The 24,559-nt window shown below is 46.6% G+C and overlaps 1 protein-coding gene across 2 annotated transcripts in view; it reads right to left on the reverse strand.

Moving 5' to 3' along the window:
• The window catches only part of RFTN2 (raftlin family member 2), a 40,373-nt gene extending 22,338 nt beyond the window's left edge, over positions 1–18,035 (reverse strand). The window contains exons 1-5 of one of the 2 annotated variants that reach the window (XM_014545570.1): positions 17,637–18,035; positions 17,412–17,603; positions 9,116–9,299; positions 7,130–7,244; positions 2,167–2,440 (exon numbers count right to left, since the gene is read on the reverse strand). In XM_014545570.1, coding sequence (XP_014401056.1) covers positions 2,167–2,440; positions 7,130–7,244; positions 9,116–9,299; positions 17,412–17,550 — 712 coding nt within the window. In that variant the 5' untranslated portion in view covers positions 17,551–17,603; positions 17,637–18,035. Of the gene's footprint in view, positions 1–2,166; positions 2,441–7,129; positions 7,245–9,115; positions 9,300–17,411 lie in introns of both variants that reach the window. The other variant, XM_005873562.2, reaches the window with a different exon arrangement.
• Between the last annotated feature and the right edge of the window lie 6,524 nt (positions 18,036–24,559).

Genomic DNA, 24,559 nt, shown 5'->3' on the forward strand with positions numbered 1-24,559 from the left:
GTGCGGTACAGACACAAGGACTTGGGTGTGTGTGTTGTGTGCGTTCTTCTGGGTTAAGTCTCATGAATTTCATCCGATTCTCTAAGAGGTCTTTTGTAGGTACCTGCTCCCCCGCCGCAGAAAGTTATTAGGAACGATATGATTTAAAAATAAGCCATTTAAAAGGTGGAATCTAAAGGTGGACACACACAGGGTTCGATTCCGATCAAGGGCATGTACCTTGGTTGCGGGCACATCCCCGGTGGGGAGTGTGCGGGAGGCAGCTGATCGATGTTTCTCTCTCATCGATGTTTCTAGCTCTCTATCCCTCTCCCTTCCTCTCTGTAAAAAATCAATAAACTGGGTTGAGTCTCATGAATTTCATCCGATTCTCTAAGAGGTCTTTTGTAGGTACCTGCTCCCCCGCCCCTCTTAGCGGTTCTAAGAGCCCCTGCCGCAGAAAGTTGTTAGGAACGATATGACTTAAAAACAAGCTATTTAGAAGGTGGAATCTAAAGGTGGACACACATTACGTAGGTAGCCTACTGGTTTAGAACGTAAAGACCTGGAAACAGACATCTAACCAAGAGGAGGCTGGGCACCAGCAGCTGAAGGGCAGCAGTGGGTGGACGTGAGCAGCGTCCTGGCCACAGCCCCACCGCTCGTTCCCTCTTACACGCCCGAGTGTTTCACGCGGCAGGAAGCCGGCGTGGTGGTGAGCCTGGGACCCGGTGGGAAAGGGCAGGGTGGTGGTGGGGGATGGGTGAGAGGGGGAGTGGGAAATGCTCCTGGTTTTGTAAAGGAGATGGCACTGACCGGGGTCCAATGGGTGTTTGTCAGGTACGGGATTTCAGCACATCTCAGACACCACACAGGACGCCCTGTCACACTGTGAGCCGCTGCAGCACCAACACGGATGAAAGGGCCACGTCCCAGCAGCTACCTTGGTGCAGGGTTTACACAGCCAGGCCCTGGGCTCAGCACTTGGCAGACTTCCCTTGCTTACTTCTCACAACCCCGTCCCATAAGGAAGGCAGTCCGATTCTCATCCCAGAAGTTAAGCATAGCCCTAACCCTAAGGTCATACACAGTCTTTGATTTTCTTAAATAGTGCTTTTTTTTTTTTTTTGTTACATATTTTTCCATTGATCTTTTAGAGAGAGGGAAAGACAGAGAGAAAAACCGATGTGAGAGAAACATCGATTGGTTGCTTCCTGCACACACCCTGACCAGGGCCCAGGCCGGGGAGGGGCCCGCAACCAAGGTACGTGCCCTTGACCGGAATCGAACCTGGGACCCTTCGGTCTGCAGGCTGATGCTCTATCCACTGAGCACACCGGCTAGGGCTCTAATCTGCTTTTTAAAACATGCCTGGGCAGGTGCCAGAAAACGTTGAACAGTCCAAAAACAGAGTCTCTGTTTCTCCAAAAGACTTGCCAGTTGGCCGAGAACAATAAAACGATGGTTTAAAGATATTTTAGGATGCGGGCACCATTGTTACAGTAATTGTTTCACCATGACATGCCATTTTCACATTCTAAGTGATGATCAAAGAAAGGGATGAGCTTCAAGGGTGGACGCCATCCACGCAATGGGAAAGGCCCCAACGAAAATTCTCACACGCTGCTGACAAGGACACACGCAAGTCAGAGCAGCTTTCTTCAGAGAATCGCTCTCTCCACTCACAGGCACAGCCTCGCTTCCCAGGGAGCTGGTGAGGGGCTAACTGGAAAGCAGTGTTCAACGCACAGTGTCCTTACGTGGGTGGCACTGTCAGACCCCGCCAGAGACGGCTGTTTGGAAAACTGTCCTACCTTACTTCTGACTGTAATAATTTTAAAGAATAAGACGAGTTTACATTCGTTTATGTCGTCCCCGTAACCTTTAGAAACTTACTTTGCCTACAAAACTTACTTTGTTAGCCCTGGACAGCGTGGCTCAGTGGTTGGAGCATTGGCCCTTGCACTGCAGGGTTGTGGTTTCGATCTCTGGCCCTGGTTGGGGCCCATGCAAGAGGCAACCAATCGATGTGCCTCTCTCACATCAATGTTTCTGTCTTTCCCTCTCTCTTCTACTCTCCCGAAAAATGAAAAAATATTTAGGTGAGAATTAACAACAAAAACCAGCAACCTATTTTGCTAAGTTTAACCTAACAGATGTCCTGTCTCTACTCCTCTGGTCTATTACCTTCTCCCTTTGTTGCCTCGGAGGACCTGGGGCTGCCGTGTGGCTCCCTTGGGCACGGCCCGCTCTCGGGGTGGAGTTCTCCCTCCGCCCCGCTCTCCGAGGGCTGCCCGCCGAGGGGGCCTTCACTCCAGCTTCTCCCGTTGTCCTCGCAGGAGTGGCGCCCCGGCAGGGCGGGCTCTCCGTCTCCGTTCAGGTCGGTCCCGTTGCAGAACGGCGCAGAATGCTGGGCTAGGAGTCCCACAAACCTCCGTCCTCGCTTAGAAGCTTCATTGATCTGAGGTTTCAAAAGAGACGGTGGGACAACATAGGAATTTCATGTCAATTGATTGCCCATTAACCTTTAGGCGCATTAAGGAAATTAGCACAGGGAATGCATTTGCTGGTGACTAAAGACTTATTCATTAACAAACCAGCAACCTGTGATAGAGCGCTACTCCCGAGACTGCCACACTGTGAACGTGACTTCTTCAAACAGTTCAGGCAGTTTAGAAAGGATGCAAGCAGGAGTCCTGTTTTTCCTTAAAAGGTTACTCTTTGGGAAGAACTAGTCCAGCCGTGGGCAAACTACGGCCCGAGGGCCGGATCCGGCCCGTTTAAAATGAATAAAACTAAAAAAAAAAAAAAAAGACCGTACCCTTTTATGTAATGATGTTTACTTTGAATTTATATTAGTTCACACAAACACTCCATCCATGCTTTTGTTCCGGCCCTCCGGTCCAGTTTAAGAACCCATTGTGGCCCTCGAGTCAAAAAGTTTGCCCACCCTTGAACTAGTCATTCCATAGCATGATTTCTGCAGACCTGTTAACCGTGGTCTCTCTAGTTGAGGCAAAATTAAAAACTATTCTGAGAAAGCCTCAAAAATAACATTACCAAACACATCTTAATGAATACAGAAGACATTCATTAAAAAACAGAAAAATATACAGTTGTTCAAAAATAACATTTGACAACTCATTGTTTGATGTGGGAAGAAAAATGTTAACAGGCAGATTCTTGACCACGTGTGTGTGATGCATAAACCCAGTTCACACACCCTGCCTGAGGCAGCTTTCTGGCCTGCGTGCACCCTGGTGCCACTGCCGCCCTCCTGGGCCAAGGAACACGCTTAGATTCCTCTGTCAGGGCAAGAACGGGGGCAGAAGCCCATGGCACGACCCTAGTGACACATTCAGACACGAGTGGCCGTTTCAAAGCACTTCTCCTTCCTCTGCCTGCGCTTCATTTCTCTGTTCCTTTTATTTTTTTAAAATATATTTTATTGATTTTTTACAGAGAGGAAGGGAGGGGGATAGAGAGAAACATCGATCAGCTGCCTCCTGCACACCCCCTACTGGGGATGTGCCTGCAACCAAGGTACACGCCTTTGACCGGGATCGAACCCGGGACCCTTCAGTCCGCAGGCCGATGCTCTATCCACTGAGCCAAACTGGTCAGGGCATTTCTCTGTTCCTTTTGTGCCCGTGTCTCCTCCCGGCCCCCAGGGTGTGACTGGCAATTATGTTGCGGGCAGGATAAATTTTATTCATCTTTGTATTGTAATGTTTTGTACCTACAGGTGCCCTGTAAGTACTTGTTAAATAAGTTAAAGAAAGAACAACCTCTTTTATGTGGTCACTGGTCTAAACATGTACATTATGGTTTTATTTTATTTTTTATGTATATATTTATTGATTTCAGAGAGGAAGGGAGAGAGAGAGAGATAGAAACATCAAAGATGAGAGAGAATCACTGATTGGCTGCCTCCTGCACGCCCCCTACTGAGGCTTGAGCCCACAACCCAGGCATGGGCCCTTGACTGGAATTCAACTGGAACCCTTCAGTCTGCAGGCTGACGCTCTGTCCACTGAGCCATACCAGCCAGGGCTACATGAACGGTTTTAAACGTTACCTGGGAGAGGAAGGGTAAGTCATGATGGAGGTTGCAACTGTGGACATCTAGAGTCAGAAACGAAATAGCAGGAAGAAGGGGGCTAACCCAGAGGGCAGTGTCCATTAGTGAGGGCGCCTAGCCCTGGCCGGTTTGGCTCAGTGGATGGAACGTTGGCCTGTGGACTGAAGGGTCCCAGGTTCGATTCCGGTCAAGGGCATGTACCTTGGTGGTGGGCACATCCCCAGTGGGGGGTGTGCAGGAGGCAGCTGATGGATGTTTCTCTCTCATCGATGTTTCTAGCTCTCTATCCCTCTCCCTTCCTCTCTGTAAAAAATCAATAAAATATATTTTTTAAAAAATTAAAAAAGAGAGGGCGCCTGTCCTGTCGCTCCCGCTGAAGGAGAAGACGGCGGAGCAGGACATGTGGGTGTGCGAGCTGGACAAAGGACTCTGCGGACACAGTGCCATCGATTGACTCCTGTGAGTTAGCACTGGCGGTGTGACTGTGCTCGAAGCCTGAGCATCATCACAAGCTGTGCTTCACACCAGGGCCCGGGGAGCAGCACCCTGCAGGGGGAAACGGTACAGTGACCGCCAGTGCTTTCTCAAGTCTTACACGTTGATTTGGGTGGAAAACTGAAGAAACCTTTTCCTATTACTAGAAAGTTTCATCTGGAAAAGTCCGGTAACAAATAGACTCTGTTAATTAGTCTTTTCCATTTTTTAAATTGGAAGATTGATGTTTTCCAATGTTATTTTTATTTAAAAATCCTGGGGAAAAACCACTTGTGAACCTACTTTTAAAAACAGAGCAAACATTGATATAATGTTAAAATGACTTAAAATCTAGCTGTTCAACAACCAACCCTTTATACACGGCGGCCGTTCAAAGCTGACGCCTGGCGTTCATCCACTGCTCCCGTGCGCACACGGGGCGATGCTCCATGTCCCATGCGCGTTTCCTGAAGCGACTCTCTTTCTGAACTAACCGTTACTCTAATTGCTGGAATAACAGCACTTTCCTGTTGAAGCGGGTCTTTAACTGTCTCCAGGAAGTCAGATGCAAAACAAGAGCTCTGACGTCTGTCCATTAAGACTGAACTAGTCGTTACATTCTTGTTTTCAAAAGAAATTTTCTGGAGTGGATTTATCCCCAGAAAAAAAAAAAGTTCCCAGAATAGTAGTAGTAAACAGCATGTGTACGTCGTTTATAAAAGTCTAGTCCCCAGCCTGTTCCTGAAAAGCCTTATTGAGTGCCGGTGACTTGCACAGAAGTGGGGACGTCAGCGGCAGCTGTCCCTGGCTGTGCACAAGCCACAGCTGGTCGTACACACAGTCACTCACAGCCTAGGCACAGGCATAGGAACAGTGAGCAAGTCCCACCATTTCTTCCTTGAAAGGAAATGTCTTAGTTTTTTGGTTCTATTCATGTAAATAAAAGCTACAATCTTACAAGTATGCCAATGCAACACAAAAGAAAACTTCAGTGTAAAACCCCATCAGTTTAGAATACTTATAAGTGTACTTTTTTCCTTGATTTTAATCAACATGCATAGTGTTTACTTTTTAAGTTTCAATTAGGTTATACTGTATAGACTGACGGTCAGGACCCATAAATATTCCATTGTATTGATGGGCCACTGCCTCCTTCTCAGTTTGCCAGTTATTGGGAATTTGGCCTCTTATTCGCTATTTGTTAAAATATTTTTGTATAGAAATGACTTTTCCCCTTCTCCATGAATCTCTTGGGATAGATTCCTACAGGGGAAATTATTGAGTCACAAAATAAAACAGGATTTATAATTTTTATTACCAAACTAATATTCAGGAACACTGTACTAAGTTATTACAATGCCAGTCGCAATATATGGATTTTTCTTAAAGCTCACCCAGCACCGGATCTCATACTTCCAGTGTAACTTCTCAGTGAACCCTGGTGTGGCGGTTATTCTCAGCGTTTACATTCACACTAAAAATGATCGGGTAGGTTGAACTGTTGGCCAAATGCCTCTTTGTGACTGTTTCCGTCTGTATCCACTGTTCATGGATTCTGTGTGTCCATTCAAGACTGGACACCGCTTTAATGCATTTTACTCACTTCATCTAGATTCTGAAACCAGGTTCCCAGAGGACACTTGTTGCAGAGTTCATCTGGATTCTTTAAGCTTAGTTTTAAGCTTAGTTTTCCTAGTATTTGCTATATCTATATATGAAATTCAAAGTCCTCAATCTATAGTAATAATAGCCTAGGTGGTCGTCACGCCCTCACGCATCATGCCCTAATGTTGTCACAAGATGGCCGTCATAAGATGGCCGTCACAAGATGGCCATGCGCACAGGGAGACAGGGCCCAACAGAGAAAGTGGGTCGTGGCAGGGGAGGGCAGTTGTGGGTGATCAGGCTGGCAGGGTAGCAGTTAGGCATCAATCAGGCCAGCAGGGGAGCGGTTAGAGGGTGATCAAGCTGGCAGGCAGAAGCGGTTAGGGGATAATCAGGCGAGCGGTTAGGAGCCAGCAGTCCCGGATTGTGAGAGGAATGTCTGACGGTGATCCCCCCTGTGGGATCAGGCCTAAACCGGCAGTCAGACATCCCCCAAGGGGTCCCAGATTGGAGAGGGTGCAGGCTGGGCTGAGGGACACCCCCTGTGCACAAATTTCATGCACTGGGCCTCTAGTCTATTTATAATTGACTACATCTACTCTTTCATTTTCTTTCAGAATTTTTATATTTAAAAATGACCTCTTTATCTCATTGGAAACATGTGGCATGTGCTGCCTACAGAACAGCTGCCCACGTTCCCCATGGCACTTGCTAAGTAATGTTGCTCCCCCTTTTATTTCCTCAGGTTTGTTATGAAACTTCTATGTGTATAAGTTTATTTCTGGCATTTCCATCTGTTTCATTGGCCTCCATGTCTGTTTTTATACATAAAAAAGTATAATATGTTTTTTAACTCTGCACAATTTGGTATATGGTAGAATAAGTCACCTATTATTTCCCTGTTCTTTTTCAAACAAGAAAGGAAATGGATGGAGAAGAAATACCAATGACTTCTCAATATCCCATGAAAAAAATGTATACATTTAGTACCTTTTCTATCAGTTCTTTTGCTACGTCATTTGCTTGCGTCTCATACATTAGAGGACATTCCTCAATCACCAGCCGTGGGCGTCTCTGTCCGCTGGGTGCTGCTGAGAGCTTCGGGCTGCAACAGAGAATAGTTCAGGGTCAGAAGCCCGAAGCCGATTGCTGAGTTTAAGCGGATTTGCTCAGGTGAAAATGCATGAGCAACAAGTAAGGTCCAAGCAATCATTTCTTTGCTTTGTCATTTCAAGCCTAATGGTTGTCTTCTTGGGCAAAAACACCAGAAAAACACAGTCACTTTTATTCATTTAAATTTATTCATATATTAATTTCCAATTTAATATAGAAGAAAAGTTTCATGACTGTTGTTTTAACAAACGTTCTGAGAAGTGAGTTGGGATGACTAGCAGACCTTGTTATTGTACAAAAGCACAAGTGAAAATCTCATTCAAATGCAGATCAATATTGACCCCTGTTTTTCCTTTTTCTTCTTCTCTGAGTTTTCCCCCTTACTTAGTCCTCGCCTGGTGAGGGCACCACTGAGTCTATTTTAAGCAATGCTAAACGAGAAAAATACTGTATACATGGTTAGTAAGGTTTGTAAGTAGGAAACGTGCTCCTACTGTGTGGTAAGTGGCGTGTTTATTTGGGCATGCCTGACGGGGCTGCCGCCTGCGTGCACCGCCTCGGACACGGATCAGGGGGCAGTGTCCCTTAGAAGCACACCTAGAACAGTTTTTAAATGTTTACTTTCTTCAGTTTTCCTGTTTTCCCTCTTTTCTTCTTATTTCATTTTTTCTTCTCTGCTTAGCCCTTTCATAGTTAAGGTGGTTGATTATTAGTCTATTCCTAGAAAGAGAAAACACAGGTTTTACCTTGGTCTTTGAGATGGTTTTGGTATAGTTGAAGAGTGGTTTAAAAAAATGGAATGCTAATCAAAGAAAATGGGTCTGGTTATTTTCATTGCTGGAAGGAGCAATAGTCTTTGAAAACGTTCAAACTTACAAGCTAGTCTGGCAAAAAATGGTTGCAGTATTTTTTGGGAAAGTAACTATTTCAAAAAGTTTAAAAAATAAAATAAATGGCTTTTACCTCCTATTTTTTTTTTTTAAAGCTGACAAGCCCAGCTGGTGTGGCTCAGTGGTTGAGTGTTAACCTATGAACCAGAATTCCTGGTCAGGGCACATGCCTGGGCCGCGGGCTTGGTCCCCACTGTGGGGCGTGTAGGAGGCAGCTGATCAATGATTCTCTCTCATCATTGATGTTCTTGCTCTCTCCCCCTCCCTTCCTCTCTGAAATCAATAATATATATATTTGATAAGAGCTCTATCCAGTTTGTAAGAATGTGGCATGTAGGCCTTTGGGAAGTAACCATTTTAGAAGGGAGACGGTGTCTGTGCCCTGTAATAGAACAACACAGGGCAGTTAAAAATGCTCAGAGAGAGTCCCCGGCCCAGCCGCGGAGGACTTGGAGCTGCGGCTACCCTGTCGGCTTCCACGTGCGTCTCCAGGCTGCTTCCCTTCCCTTTGTCACGGACTTCCTCACCTGGGACCTGTTGGTCTGCAGGCTCTAGACCAGGGGTGGGCAAACTTTTTGACTCGAGGGCCACAATGGGTTCTTAAACTGGACCGGAGGGCCGGAACAAAAGCATGGATGGAGTGTTTGTGTGAACTAATATAAATTCAAAGTAAACATCATTACATAAAAGGGTACGGTCTTTTTTTTTTTTTTTTTAGTTTTATTCATTTCAACGGCCCGCGGGCCGTAGTTTGCCCACGGCTGCTCTAGACTCAGTGAGGCCTCGAAGGGAGGAAATGTAAGCTTCCTTCCCCAACCCGGGTTAACCACTGGGAAACGTGCCTTAAACCCAAACCCCTACTGATCCTTCATTTCTATCACGTTGTTCAAACTTCCTGTTCTTTCAGCCAAAGAGAACTGCCCCTTAGCAGCTTCTCACTCAGTGTGACCGCCTCCTTGGGCAGCAGGCTCACCTTAATTTCAGGCGCCACAGCACCACCCTGTACAGGTGGCTGGCGGGCAGGGGCCTCCGCTGGCGCACAGGCTGAAGGACAGGGTGAATCGCCCCGACAACGTAGCCTTTACGATAGTACTCGTCCACTTTTGTTACTATGTCTGGAATGGAGCTGATCTTGATGACTTCCGGGTTTGGTGACGCTGAAATAGCAAATGCAAAGAGAAATTTGCACACACATGAACTTGAATTATTTATTATTTCTATCTATGTGTGATAATACTAATGAATAGGAAACATATATTTTCCAAATTTATTTCAGAAAAAAGCAATAGTAACTTTATGAGCTGGTAGATATAGAATTATTACCAATATGTCTTTTTTGTTGCTGTTAATCCTCACCGGAGGATATTTTTTCCATTGATTTTTAGAGAGTGGAGCGGGAGAGAGAGAAATACCAACGTGAGAGAGACACCTTGATTGGTTGCCTCCCACATGCACCCCAACCTGGGGGCCAGGGAGGGAGCCTGCAACCAAGGTACATGTCCTTGACTAGGAATCAAATCTGAGACCCTTCGGTCCAAAGGCTGATGCTCTAACCACTGAGCAACCAGGTCAGGGCATCAGTATGTCTTCAAGTAAAAATATAACGCCTTAGCTGTTTTGTTTTTTTTTTCAATAAAGCAACTTTATTTCTTAGGATTTCATTTGATATCCTAATATTTCCATTCATAGATATCAAAGACATAGACACAAGAGAAACAATATTAAGTTGAAGAGCCAACTGTTTTTATAATTCTGAACAAGATGAGATGCATAATTCTTAAGAATAAAATTCATACACATCTAAAATTAAGAATGGGAGAAATAGTATTTGTTAAGCAAGAATTCTCATTTCCAATTACACTTCTAAAGCACCGTGTTCGCTTTGTTTTTTAATCTTCACCTGAGGACATGTTTTTATTGATTTTACAGAGAGGAGAGGGAGAGAGAGAGAGAGGGAGAGGGAGAGAGAGAAAGGGAAAGATCCGTTGTCTCCCATATGTGCCCTGACTGGGGAAGGAACCCAAAACCTAGGCACGTGCCCTGACCAGGAATCGAACCCACAACCTTTCAGGGTATGACGCTCCAACCAACCGGGCCCCCTCACCAGGGTTAAACCACCATGTTTTGTTTCTCTGGGAAACTAAAAATATGGTTTCTTAAGGCACTTATATAAATGGTTGAGTAAAGGAACTAAAAAAGTAACGGAACCCAGAAGTTCTTTTTAAAAAGTAAGAATTCCAAATGCACAGGAAGTTTAAATGTAAAACTGCATGCCACTCAGGCCTCCCTCTGAAGCTGGGCAAGTCTGTCGGAACGACACGGCGGTACAGGCTGTGCAGCAGTTAGTCCGAGGAAAAGGGTGTGTTACTGGGACAAGGTTCTTGTGTTCCAGCAGGCTTACTCTACAAAACAGCGCTCCGTAACGACATTTCCCATTTCCTGGAGAACAATCAGGAACTAATACCTAGAAGTAGACCTGCAGTTCGAGTGCCTCTCGAGTAAGAAAACATCTGAAATGAACTCCGGGTGTGGGCAGGGCAGTGCTGGCGGCTGGCCTCCCTCGGCGTGGTCGGTGGCGTCCAGCAGAAACCGCTGCTAATGGCCTGAGGACAGGGAGGAGGCTGAGGAGCAGACAAGGAGGAAGGCCGAGAGGACATCCCCTCCTCGCACATTAACATCCAGGCCCTGGGACAGAAATGCACCCTCGGCGGGTGTTTGTGCCAACTTCTCACACGAGAGGACGGCTCTCAATAGAGCAGCCATGTGAACCAGGATGGGCCCATTTCCTCCAGTGCCCATCCTCTCTTGGATGGGAACGGATCTATTCAGAATACGCTTCTTCCTCGCTGTGAATAGGAAGAAAGCCGGCACGGCCCTGGACTTTGAAGCAACAGCTGGGCTTCATTGTGAAGTGACCCAGTTCTGCCTGCTGTGTGGCCATCGCTCTGTGAGTCATTGGGTTTTACCACGTTCCAGTATTTTCATTCCCAACCCTGAGTTCCAAACAAAGGAACTGAAAAACCATGAAACAGAACAAACTGTTAAGACTAGGAAACAAACATTAACCTCAACGTCTCTTTAGAACTGTATACACAGTTTTAAAGCAAAGTTCAGGTTTTAGGGAGTCTCACGGCTCATTGTAGAAAGTGGAGATGCGTTCGCAGGGCACGGAAGACTCCCCATCGTCTGGCCTCCGCCTGTGCTCAATATGTTTTTATTGATTTCAGAGAGGAAGGGAAAGGGAGAGAGAGAGAAACATCAATGATGAGAGAGAATCATTGATGGGCTGCCTCCTGCACACCCCACACTGGGGATCGAGCCCACAACCCGGGCATGTGCCCTGATCGGGAATCTAAGGTAACTTCCTGTTTCATAGGTCGATGCTCAACCACTGAGCCATGCCCGCCGGGCCCTTTATGTTTTCAATGCAAACTGCCATTTTTGTAGTCGCTCATTAACATATTTAATTGAAGCAATATAACTGCAGTTCTAAAATACCCTAACACTCTATTGAGCTTCGTGGTTCATTATTACAGGCAGATACAAGACCAGATTCTGACCATTTGAACCTCCTGCTGCCTCCGCTGTGTGCTGCTCCCATCCATCTGCTTCACCAGGACTTCCCAGACAGAACCTAACATTTTCTCTGATTGCTGAGTCTGTACATCGTGTCTTTCAGCCTTGCTTGCCTTAACCGCGCTTCCTACTCAGTCTTTTTTAAAAAATATGTTTTTATTGATTTTTTTTTGGAGAAAGGCAGAGGGAAAGAAAGAAACTTCGATATAACAGCAAAGCATCCATCAGCTGCCTTCTGCACACCCCCTACCGGGGATCAAGCCTACAGCTCAGGCCTGTGCCCTGACTAAGAATCGAACCAGCAACCTTTCGGTGCGCAGGATAACACCCAACCAACCGAGCCACACCAGCCAGAGCGACTCAGTCTTTTTTATAACCTTTTAAAACATTTTGGGTGGGGGTAGATATGTACCATACCCCCCAAAAAATGCACAAAGCATACTTAAAACTGCCACCACCTGGGCCACGACCATCCATTCAAAGACCAGAAAACGGGAGCACTCCAGCCGCTCCCCATTTCACCCTTCCCAACAACAACCCCCTCTCCCTCCCTGCGCTCCTTGAGCGTGGATGGTCATCCCTTCCTTGCTATTCTTTCTAGTTGACTATTGAGTATGCAGCCTGGAACACTATAGTTCAGTTCTGCTAATTTTCTGAGCTTTACAGACGTGGAATCATTCGGTGTGTACTAGTCCTTTTGTGTCTGTCTTCTTCCACTCAGCGTGATGTTTCTGAGATTCACCTGGTGTAGCTTGTGTCATTGCCGGTCGCTCCTCGCCATTGCAGCATAGTGGAGGTCGGCAGAGCGCTGCCCACGGCCTGCTTGGTTACATGAGCTGTATTTGCACAACAAGGCCAGAGACGAGTGGTTGTGACCAAGACCACATGGCTTGCAAAGCCCACAAGACTTCCTGCCTGGCCCTTTGCAGAAAACGTTTGCCGGCTTCTGCAGGGTGGTGTTCCGCTGTGTGAGTCCCCTACGGTTTATGTGTCCTGCCTCTTGTTCCTGGGTTTCTGAGTTGTTCACACTTGGGTTGTTACAAACGACGCTTCTATGCACATTCGTGGATGTGCCTCGGGGTGCCCACGTGCCCACGTTTCTGTTGGGCGTGTGCTCAGCTAACTAGGTGACGCCAAAGCCTTTGTCCAACAGGGTCGCACTGATTTACCGACACCTGCAGTTAGCAGTCTTTACAGTCCCGTCATTTTGCACGATGTGTAGTGGTATCTCACTGTGCTTTTAACATGCATTTTTCTCATGACTAACAAGGTTGAGCACAGTTTCGTGTATCTGTTGGCCATTTGGATTTTCTGTTTTATGAACCACCTACCCACAGTCCTTGGCCATTTTCTGTTGGGTTATCTTTTCCTTCCTGGTCATGTTTGTAGTTATATTTATACATTCTGGACACAAACCCTTGCCTAAACCCCACTCATCCTTTAATCTCTGTTGAGGTGGCACTTCTTTAAAAGGTCCTCCACTCAGGGGGTGCTCTCCTTTCTGCTTCCGTGGCCCTCACGCCTCTAGCGCGTTCCTCGGCCACCCCCGTGCAACACGCTTGCAATGAAACTGCCCATTCACCGCCCGAGACTCCTTGGGATGCTCCTGCTGTAAGAGGCACCGTTATTCCCACAGTTACTCAGGCTCAGAACCGGGAAGTCATCCTGGTTTCCTCATTCTTTCTGTCCCTTCATATCCGCCAGCCACAGGCTCCGTTCCTCCTTCCCAATGTCAGTGATATTTGCCCCTTGCATGCCACCCTGTCGCCGCCCCTCACGTGCAGGTCTGCGTTGATTAGCCTTGACCCCTGCAAGCAGTCTCCTAACTGCGCTCCCTCCCTCCCACCTCTCCCTCTCGCAACCCCATATGGATCTTCTGAAAACACGCCTCTGTGTCTATCAATTACTTGTTCAAAGCTTCACAGCTATCGATTCCCCGTAGAACCAAGGAATCGCACCTTAGGCAAGTCAGGGCGTCTTCACAGAAGACATACATCTATGTGTTTACTGCTGTCACCAGGTTTGATAAGACAAGGTAGGGTTCTTGTTCTAATAAAAAGGAAGCAAGCTAGCGGCCAGCAACATTTTATTTAATATGTTCTACATAAACCTACTGAATTACATCTTACATAGTTCACCGAGGAACCTGCCACCTGTCCTGTGGGCTTTTAGCATTGCAGACACTCTTTTTAGCCATAAAGCTACACATGCTCTAATAATCCTTCAGGCTTTATCACTTAGACTAGAGGCCCGGTGCATGACATTCGTGCACTTGCGGGGGGAGGGGGGTGCGTCCCTCAGCCTGACCTGCGCCCTCTCACAGTCTGGGAGCCCTTGGGAAATGTCTAAGCTGGCAGTCGGATATCCTTAGTGCTGCTGTGGAGGCGGGACAGGCTCCCACCACTGCCACTGCACTCGCCAGCCGTGAGCCCAGCTTCTGGCTGAGCAGCACTCCCCCTGTGGGAGCACACTGACCACCAGGGGGCAGCTCCTGCATTGAGTGTCTGCCCCCTGGTGGTCAGTGCACATCATAGCAACTGGTCATTCCACCATTTGGTCAATTTACATATTAGCCTTTTACTCTATAGGACTGTTTTCTAGGATTGGACAGGGAGGTAAGCTAACCTGTTGGATAATTTGCAGAGTTAATTTAACTTTTCATTAATAAAGCATATCTAACACACTCCTATAAACATACTCACACACTCTGATACGCATACACATATAGGTTAGACCAGTGGTCGGCAAACTGCGGCTCTTTGGCCCCTTGAGTGTGGCCACGAAGTTTCAATCGCACTGTACGAGCATGCCCGCACATGGTATTTTGTGGAAGAGCCACACTCAGGGGGCCGCAGTTTGCCGACCACTGGGTTAGACAGTAAACCAGAAAATTTATCACAAAAGTGCACTGAAACCTCACCAGTGCCGTTGGTGGACCTGGCATAACAGGAGGTATAAGACTAGTTACCTTTGTATCGAGTGCTCACTCAAGTGCCAGGAACCTGTTCAAGTCGATGATCTCCTTTCACCCTTAGCATGTCTCTATCTCATCAGCACCATCAGAGCCCCCGTTTTACAGATGAGGGGACTGAGGCAGAGCGACGTTTAGACTTGCCACAGCGAGTGAGTGACAGCGCCTGCCTTCAGAACCTAGGAGGGGGACTTCAGAGCCTTATGTGCTTAATGCCGATGACATTATTTCTCCCATAGAGATGAAAATAATGGTTCAAAAAAAAAAAAAAAAAGACCAAGTATGGGGAGAGAGAGAGAGATGTGCCTGAATGGGAAAGAAATAAGTTGTTCATGAAATCACAGCCCCATAACAGGGCCCTGGGCATTTCTCCTTCTCTCGCCCCACTGGGACTTCACTCTGTCTGTGGCCTGTGTTTGGAAAAGCAGAGGAAGACAAGGTAGGAGACAGGCTGATCGCGAGCGCACAGCGGTCGGCAGCCCATGGTGCCTCCTGAAAGCCTGCTCACTGCGCAGTGGCCTCGGCGTGTCCTCCTTTTTTTTTTTTTAAATATATTTTATTGATTTTTTTACAGAGAGGAAGAGAGAGGGATAAAGAGTTAGAAACATCGATGAGAGAGAAACATCGATCAGCTGCCTCCTGCACACCTCCCACCGGGGATGTGCCCGTAACCCAGGCACATGCCCTTGACCGGAATCGAACCTGGGACCCTTCAGTCCGCAGGCTGACGCTCTATCCACTGAGCCAAACTGGTTTCGGCACTGCGCGTCCTCCTGATGGGAGCCCCAGTGCAGTCGCCGGTGCCAAATGCAGGGCGACGTCTCTGAGCGCTGCGGTGGCAGGTGGAAGTCGGAGGAGAGAGAAGAAGGTGGTTTGTGGAGCTGGCTGATGTAGTTTTGGCTTCTGAGTCAAAGTCAAGAACAAAACATGTAGGACAACATGGAGAGAACGGGGACACCAGGAGAGAGGGCGCCGGGACCAAATAAGAACCAGGTGCAACTGGAAGACATGTGCCGCTTGGTGTGAACATTTGCAAACCATGCCCACACTTACCCTCTGTCTACAGAGTAACAATTGCTACCTCCTCCAAACCCCTAGTGTGGAAGCAGGAATTACATTCCTTCCACAGACAGGACTTCCTGCTCTAACAAAACCAGAGCGACTTCTGAAAAGCGCTGTCGATCTTTCTGCTTTGAGGATGACTGCATTTACACAAGTTGGCCCGAGATGTTTAACATTTGGGGAGGAAATCAGGAAAGAACTCCAAGTGACTCTAAGCCCTGCGATCCCATGGGGGGTCGTGCAGCAAACCTTCAAGCGCGGCCCAAAATGGCTCTGCTCTGGCCTGCAGTTTATAAACAGACAAGGGTTTACGTTTAAGGGGAGAACATGTTTGTGTCCTGTGGGTTTACAGAAGCGAGTCCTAAGGAGTCATCCACAGGGACGGTCTGGGGAGAAAACAGCACCGCATCATGGAAATTTCCTCCAGTCATGGTCTTTGGAAAAGTATAGACAAAATCCATCTGATGGTTACTTCCTTGCTCACCATTATCTTAATCGACTCTTAACTTTCCTGGTGAAAAAGGAAGTGAGGAATGCTGACATTCCTTCCTCCCGTGGCCTTGGCCTCGGGTGGGAGTGGACGTGCGGCCGCGGAGAAGCAGACGTGGGTGCTGCGTGCGCCCCTGGAAGGCGCTGGCTGGCCGCCGGCTCAGTTTTTGACAAAGAAAAATGGGCTGCCCTGCCTCTCGCACAAAGATGCTCTGTTCAGGGCAGCCGAGAAGCGCCGAGTCCGCAGGGCCGTTGAAAAGACATGAAGCAAATGCCCAACGGGACCCTATGCCCAGCACAAACTTCCCACCCACCCCTACAGTGTGTGGCTTTTTCAAATTAAAAGTATAACTTTGTGAGAGGAGCTTAAAGCAGGGACATCTGGGAATCCCAGCGGCAGGCAGGACACGCTAGCTTCCACGGTTAGTCTCCCATCGTTAGAGAGACGGTGCAGTTTGAAGCCTGGGGTTTGCAGAGGCCGATGTATAGACCCCTGCGTTCCAGGAAGGAGCGAGGCCAAGCGTCTGTGAGGTCCGGCCCCTCCCTCCTTCCTGGGGCTGCCATCTGGGCTTGTTTATTTGTGTCCCAACTTTCTGGAACAGGGAGGTGCTCTGTTAGGGATGGGGCACCGAGCCTCGCAGAAAAGGCTGTCTGTTCTCCCTGTTTACTGTGTGCTCAAGCTCCAAGTTTACTTTGGTCAAAAGACCCAGTAACTAGCACCTCACAACATGTAACTCAACTGGGGACCGCAGAGCTGGCTCAGCAAAGCTCCCCCACAAGATGCCAGGAACCTTCCCCACAGCTACCTTCTTGTGCCTTTCGGATCTTTCAAAACTCGCTGTCATTCAGGCCCTAGCTGTTTGGCCTGGAAAGCAAACCTGTTTCATGGATCCTTCTACATAAAAGCATTGGATTTAAGAATGAAAAAAAATAGTTCTAAGCAGTTTTCCTAATTTTATAAAGCACATATGTTACAAAAAACAACAACAGAGCAAACAAAATAATCTTTCCATATGTAATTAAGAGACAAAGCATTCTTGTCAGAGTGATTATACAATCCGATGAGGAAGAACACTTCAAACATCACAATCCGACACTTACATAAAAACCCCCAGTAGCCCCTCATCTCTGAAACATTTCACGGAGCGAATACAATAGGAGGAAAAAGTACCTTGTAGAGTAAAATCCAGCAACACATATTCGTAGGCAACTTCTGTCTTTGTCTCCACTTGCGGTCTCTTCAGGGTGGAGAATATCTTCCCAGGGCTGCTGTCCTCGGGGTCGTCCAGCTTCCGGAGCCCGCACCCCATGGCAACCCCCGCAGGACCTACTCTGCGGGGCAGCGCGGGTCCTGCCGCTCCGGCTGCAGAGGGGCAGCTGCAGACCTCGCCGCTGTGGCTTTTCCAGCCAAAGCAGAGATGCTCAGGGAGAAAACATCCGCGTCCGCGTCCGGGGAGAGGAGCCACGGACCTGTCCTATCCATGTTTCTGCGCCGTCGCCGAGCCCGTCATGACTGGGCGGCGGGCGGAGGCTGGGCCGGGTCCCGGGGCGCGCGGCTGCCCAGCCCCGCGGAGGTTTCCATGCCACGTCGGTTCCAGCCCCTGCGCCCTGCGCCCTGCGCCCGCCCGGCTTTGTCTGCTCGGGGCTGGATGGGGGAAGAGGTGTCCCGAACGGAAACAAGAGGCCAGAGCGCAGAGCGGGTGGAAACAGTTACGGGCGAGGATCCCTGCAGCCACAGGGCATGCGATTCTTTTTTTTTTTCTCTTTTCCCCTCTTTCCTGTGCCCACCCCCTCCTTCCTCCCCGCTACTACCAAGAAGGGAGAGAGAGAGAGAGAGAGAGAGAGAGAGAGAGAGAGAGAAGGGATGAAAGAAATGGATTCTCAACATGTTTGGAAACAAAAATCATTTCCAGAACGGAAGTCAGCTTTATGAGGAAACTTTTCTGGAGTCTAAAAGCAGAAAAGTAAAGTTTTTTTTTGTGTGTTTTGTTTTTTTTAAACACACACAGGCACTTTAGCACTTTTGAGGATTTCTTCCGATATGAAGGTTCTTTTTATGCTGGAAAAATTATATACTAATTAAAACTGCCAAATAGAAAATAGAACAATATTGGAATATTTTCATAACAAGACTATTTAATTGCAAAGGGGAGACAGATATGTGGATAATTAGTTTTCCCAACACCCTTAAAGTTTAAAATCCTTAAAGTTTAAAATCCTCTGCTATTAGACGGCCCATGGTGGTAACTAACAACACTGTGCAGGTCCCCCAGTGTCTGTAATAAGAAACCCCCCCACACAACAAGACTGACAACTTGATTCATTCAGTCTTACAAACTACCATTTACCTCCAGTCAAGCACAGTTTATGGCGGACCTATTGTAATGAGTGTTTATTGCGTTTCCCCATCGACAGGTCAGGGGTATGAAGCACCCAAGACCGAGAGCCCTGGAATCGGACGGCTTGGGATCAGTCCTGCTTCTAAGGCCTCCTCGGGACGCGATTTTGGGCAAGTTACTTGACCTCTTCAAGTTTCGACTTCCGTCCTCACGAAATGCAGTTAATAATAGTACTTACTTCATAGGCTTGTTATGAACGTTGAATGAGATAATCTTATCGCACATCCTAGCACTATGCCTGCCTAATAGCACAAAATAAATTTGTTAACGTGCTTACATTATGCAGTAGGGTTGAGAGTAGTAATAGGAAGGAAGTGATTCTGCCACCACTCCCATTATGTACAAAATACACCCCCATCACAGTTCAGATCCTAGAGAACACAAGCCCGAAAAGATCCTTTCAGTCACGTTGGAGAGTGCAGCAAAACTCTCACGGGGGGGGGGGGGGGGGGGGGGGGGGGATGGCTGATATAGTTTGTAGATCAGTATGACCTCTTGTTTTTAAATAGTTTACTTCTCAGAAGTGGTGTTAACAGAGGAAAATTCCACAGTCCTTCATTCTCAAAGATGAGCATAGTTTGTGGTAAGCCATTTCTGGGTAAAGCTGGCTAGAAAGACAGCAGGTTCTGACCCAGTATGACCTGCCTGACTATTCACAGTGCTTTCATGCCTGTCATTTTTCATGTCTTCTTTGTATGATGGGCTGTGAGCTCCTGGATGGTGAAAAATGAAACATTTGAAGCTCACTAGTGTTTATTGCAGTGTCTAAAGATTATTACGTACTCACTGTATTAAGTGCCTGCTATCTTCCAGGCACTGAACTGGATTCGGGCTGGGTATACAAGATGACTAAACATGCCCTAGAGCAGTGGTTCTCAACCTGTGGGTCGCGACCCCTTTGGGGGGTGAACGATCCTTTCACAGGGGGCGCCTAAGACCATCGGAAAACACATATATAATTACCTATTGTTTTTGTGATTAATCACTATGCTTCAATTATGTTCAATTTGTAACAATGAAAATGCATCCTGCATATCAGATATTTACATGACGATTCATAACAGTTGCAAAATTGCAGTTATGAAGTAGCCACGAAAATAATTTTATGGTTGGGGGTCACCACAACATGAGGAGCTGTATTAAAGGGTCGTGGCATTAGGAAGGTTGAGAACCACTGCCCTAGAGACTTATGGTTTAATGGGGATGGTAGACTTATAAACAGATCATTCCATTTTGACTTGGTAGCTGCTGAGATAAAGCATGCATGGGACACTGTAGAACCCACAAAGAGGCCTCCAGCTCAGCTCGGAGGAGGATGTGTGAACTGTCCTGAAGGATGAATGGGCACAAGATAGATAAGGAAAGGTGGGGAGCTCCCTGGCCAGGTAGCTCAAGTGGTTAGCGCGTCATCCGGACTTGTCAAGATTGCAGGTTCCATCTCCAGTCAGGGCACATACAAGAAGCAAACGCTGGATGCATAAATGAGTGGAACAACAAATCGATGCTTCCTTCTTTCTCTCTTTCTCAAATAAAAAAGAAGGTGGGAAGCATGTGTCAGGAGAAGAGAAAAGCATGAGCAATATCGCAGAATCATGAAAGAGTATGGCATATGCTGGAAAACCATGAAGCAGTTAAAAATTATGAAAATATAAAATTTGAAAGAAGACTAAGCTGTAAGGGAGGCCAGAGCTAAGTTCTAATGGGTCATAAGCCGTACAAAGGGAACATGGACTTTATTTTGTAGGCAGCAAAGGAGAATCAAATAATCAAATGAAAAAAAATCGAAGGAGGAGTTTGAGGTAGGCAAGTCACATCGGTCTGCATTTTCTAGGAGTCACGTGGGCTACTAGAAGGAGGTGGTCACCATGGGAGCAGGAATGGAGGTAGGCCAGCCAGTCAGGAGGGTATGCAGAAGTCTGCTTGAGAGCTGATGAGTCATTAAGCCTCTTCAATGTGCAGAGACTAGATATTAATCAGTGGGTGACATTTGTGAAATATCAACTTGGTACTGTAAAGGAACAGTACCAAGAATACATAAAGGCCTCCTGCAAATAAAGAAAGAGACAAGCCAATAGAAAAGTATATATGTATAGGCACTTCACAGGCAAAGAAATATGTATAGTTAGTAAATATATGACGAGATGGCTCAATTTCACTTCTACTTAAGGAAATGCAAATCAAGACCACAGTGAGATAACATTTTATTGTTATAAAATATACCTAAAAGTTACCATTTTAACCACTTCAAAGTGTACAATTCAGGCATTAAGTACATTCACTATATTGTACAATGATCATCACTATCTAGCTCCAGAACTTTTTCATCACCTTAAGAGGAAAGCCCGTATCTTTAAGCATCCACTCTCCACCCCAACGTTCTCCCACGTCATGGCGACAACTAGTCTCCTTTCTGTCTCTATGCACTTGTCTATTCTGGATACTTCATACAAATGGAATCTACGATATGTGGTCTTCTGTGTCTGGCTTCCTTCGTTTAGCGTAATGTTTTAAAGGTTTGGCGATGTGGTGGTATGCATCAGCATCCATTCCTTTTTATGGCTGAGTGATACTCCATGGTATGGCTATCCTACACTTGATGATCTATTCATCAGATGGAAGACATCTGGGTTGTTTCCACCTTTTGGCTATTGTGAATAATGCTTCTATGAACATTAGCAAGATAGCATTTTATACTTTTTGGGCAAAAAATTAAGAAGTAGATAATATCTAAGCATTAGCTATTTAGGGGTATGCTGCTGATGGGGATGTAGATTTGTTCAACCATGTTGGAAAATAACTTGGCATTATCTTTCAGAATTGAACACCCACATCTCTATGATCCAGCGATATCACCCCTAAGTATATATCCAAGATAAACGTTAGCATGTAAGTACCAGGAAACATATATGAGAAAGTTGCACTCGTGTTCCTAAGAGGAAAAACTTGAACCACTCGAATGGGCAGCAATAGCCATTTGTGTCACGGAATTCTGATATAAAGGGAAGGAAAGAAATGGAGCAGCAGTGGGGGTTGAGGATTTTTTTCAAGATAGGGAAAAACAGCATGTTTGTATGCTGAAGATAGATTCCACGGAAAAGTAAGAGGGTGGGGGAAGAACTGTTGGAGAACCTGATTTGTTTCCTAGTTCTGGAGGGTGTACGCACCCTCCAGTGCTAAGTTTTACCTATCCTTCACTGGCCCTTTCTAAATGGCTGGATCAAATAGAGCACTTCCGCTAAATACCCAAAGGATGTTTGCTGTGCTTATCGTAGCTCCTACGGAGAATTTGATTGGCCCACTACACATATCACCACAGAAAGCAGATCCAATGTACCATACGCCCCCATTCATAAATTATTATAAGGCAGTCAAAATGAATTGAGTTACAAGCAAAAGCATGGGTGAATCTTAGTAACAAAAGGTTGAGTGAAAAAGGCAAGTTGAAGACTACATGCAGTGATATCCTTTTAAAAATGTTTAAATACAAGCAAAATGAAACAGTCTGTTGCTTAGACACACCATATATGTGATAACATGAATGCAAAAGTACAAAATTCGACAGTGATTATTATCTCTGGGAGAACCGGAAAACAAGAAGGAACAGATCTAAACCACTGGTAATCTAGTTCAGTGGCTCTCAAACGTTGGTGTGAATCAGGATCGTGGAGAGCTCATTAAAACCGAGATTGCAGCCTGGCTGGTGTGGCTCAGTGGTTGAGTGTCAATCTTCGATTCCCGGTGGGGGCGTGCAGGAGGCAGCTGATCAATGATTCTCTCTCATCATCGATGTTTCTCTCTCTCTCCCTTCCTTTCTGAAATCAATAAAAATGTATTAAAAACAACACCACCTATATTGCTGGGCCCCACCCCAGAGTTTGATTCAGTAGCTGGGGTGGGGGAGCCCAAGAATATGCATGTCTAACAAGGTCCCAGGTGTTGCTAATGCTGCTCTTCTGGGACATTTAAGAGACCCACTTCTTTTTAAAAAAATTTTTATTGTTGAAACTATTACATCTGTCCCCCTTTCCCCCCATTGACCTCTTCTAGCCTGCCCTGCCCCCACCCCAGACCCTCACCATGGGTTATGCATATATGCATACAAGTTCTTTGGTTGATCTCTTCCCACCTCCCCACCAAGCCTCCCTGGCCTTCCCTCATAGGTTGGATAGTCTATTCGATGCTTCTATGTCTCTGGTTCTATTTTTGTTCACCAGTTTATGTTGTTCATTATTTTCCACAAATGAGTGAGATCATGTGATAGTTAGCTTTCTCTGACTGACTGATTTCACTTAGCATAATGCTCTCCAGGTCCATCCATGCTGTTGCAAATGGTAAGAATTCCTCTTTTTTACAGCAGCATAGCATTCCATCGTGTAGATGTACCAGTTTTTTAATCCATTCATCTGCTGATGGGCATTTAGGCTGTTTCCAAATCTTAGCTATGGTGAATTGTGCTGCTATGAACATAGGGGTGCATATATCCTTTCTGATTGGTGTTTCTGGTTTCTTGGGATATATTCCTAGAAGTGGGTTTACTGGGTCAAATGGGAGTTCCATTTTTAACTTTTTGAGGAAACTCCATACTGTTCTCCACAGTGGCTGCACCAGTCTGCATTCCCACCAGCAGTGCACAAGAGTTCCTTTTTCCCCACATCCTCTCCAGCACTTGTCGTTTGTTGATTTGTTGATGATAGCCAGTCTGACAGGTGTGAGATGATACCTCATTGCTATTTTTGTTTTGATTTGCATCTCTCCGATAATTAGTGACTTTGAGTAAGAGAGCCACTTCTAGTTCTTAGTTCTTAGGTTGAGTGCAGGTTCACAGGTGTGCCATTCCATTTTATTGCTAAATGACTATAGTATTTAAATCAGAGAAAAATAAGATGGCTAGTCACAGACCAAAGATGAGAGCATGCCTGAAGCAAGGATTTAATTAATCCAATTCTGGCTCCTGAAGCCTCCCCTCCAACAGAGCTGGAGTTCCGTTAATGAAAGCAAAACAGAAAAACTGCTCTAGGAACCCCAGGACCATTTAAGAAAATTACTATAACCACTTTGTGAAATAAACTGGAAGACTGGTTCTTCCTTATGTGCACAGTGACCACTTATTACCTTCCACCTCCCTGGACCTAAATAATCGTTGGCAAAGACTTACACATTTCAAATCTACCTTTTCTGTTGATTCAGCCGCGCAGTGGTTCTCAACCTTCCTAATGCTGCGACCCTTTAATACAGTTCCTCATGTTCTGGTGACCCCCAACCATAAAATTATTTTCGTGGCTACTTCATAACTGTAATTTTGCTACTGTTATGAATCGTCATGTAAATATCTGACATGCAGGATGTATTTTCATTGTTACAAATTGAACATAATTAAAGCATAGTGATTAATCACAAAAACAATAGGTAATTATATATGTGTTTTCCGATGGTCTTAGGCGACCCCTGTGAAAGGGTCATTCGACCCCAAAGGGGTCGCGACCCACAGGTTGAGAAGCGCTGATTCAGCGAATACTGAGCGTGCTTACAGCTTTCCTTTCCCTTCCAGTTCTTGCCCTGCCCTCAGGCGCTCCGGGTGACTATTTTCCTTCCCTCCCCACCCCTCCTTCCAGACGTGTCCCCCAGGATCGGAGGTGAAATTTATGTACCTCGGGGCCCTGCGGTGACCAGGGCCCGCGTGGAGGCAGGCTCTGCCCCGCGATGTGCCAGCCGCTGGCCGGGTGGAGAAATGCCCAAATACTGTACCAAGTTCCTGCCCACGGGAGCTCGGCCCAGCGAGGAAGCCAGACCGTGAATATGAACTTACAGCCCAGCCGGGCAGACAGGAAGTTATGGGAAGTCAGGGTTTACCGCTTTCAGAGCCTCCGCTCAGCCCTCCGAGCCAGGCCCCTTTCCCGCTGCGGCGACTCACAGCGGCGGG

Source organism: Myotis brandtii, unplaced genomic scaffold, assembly GCF_000412655.1.
Source record: "Myotis brandtii unplaced genomic scaffold, ASM41265v1 scaffold412, whole genome shotgun sequence".
NCBI lineage: Eukaryota > Metazoa > Chordata > Mammalia > Chiroptera > Vespertilionidae > Myotis > Myotis brandtii.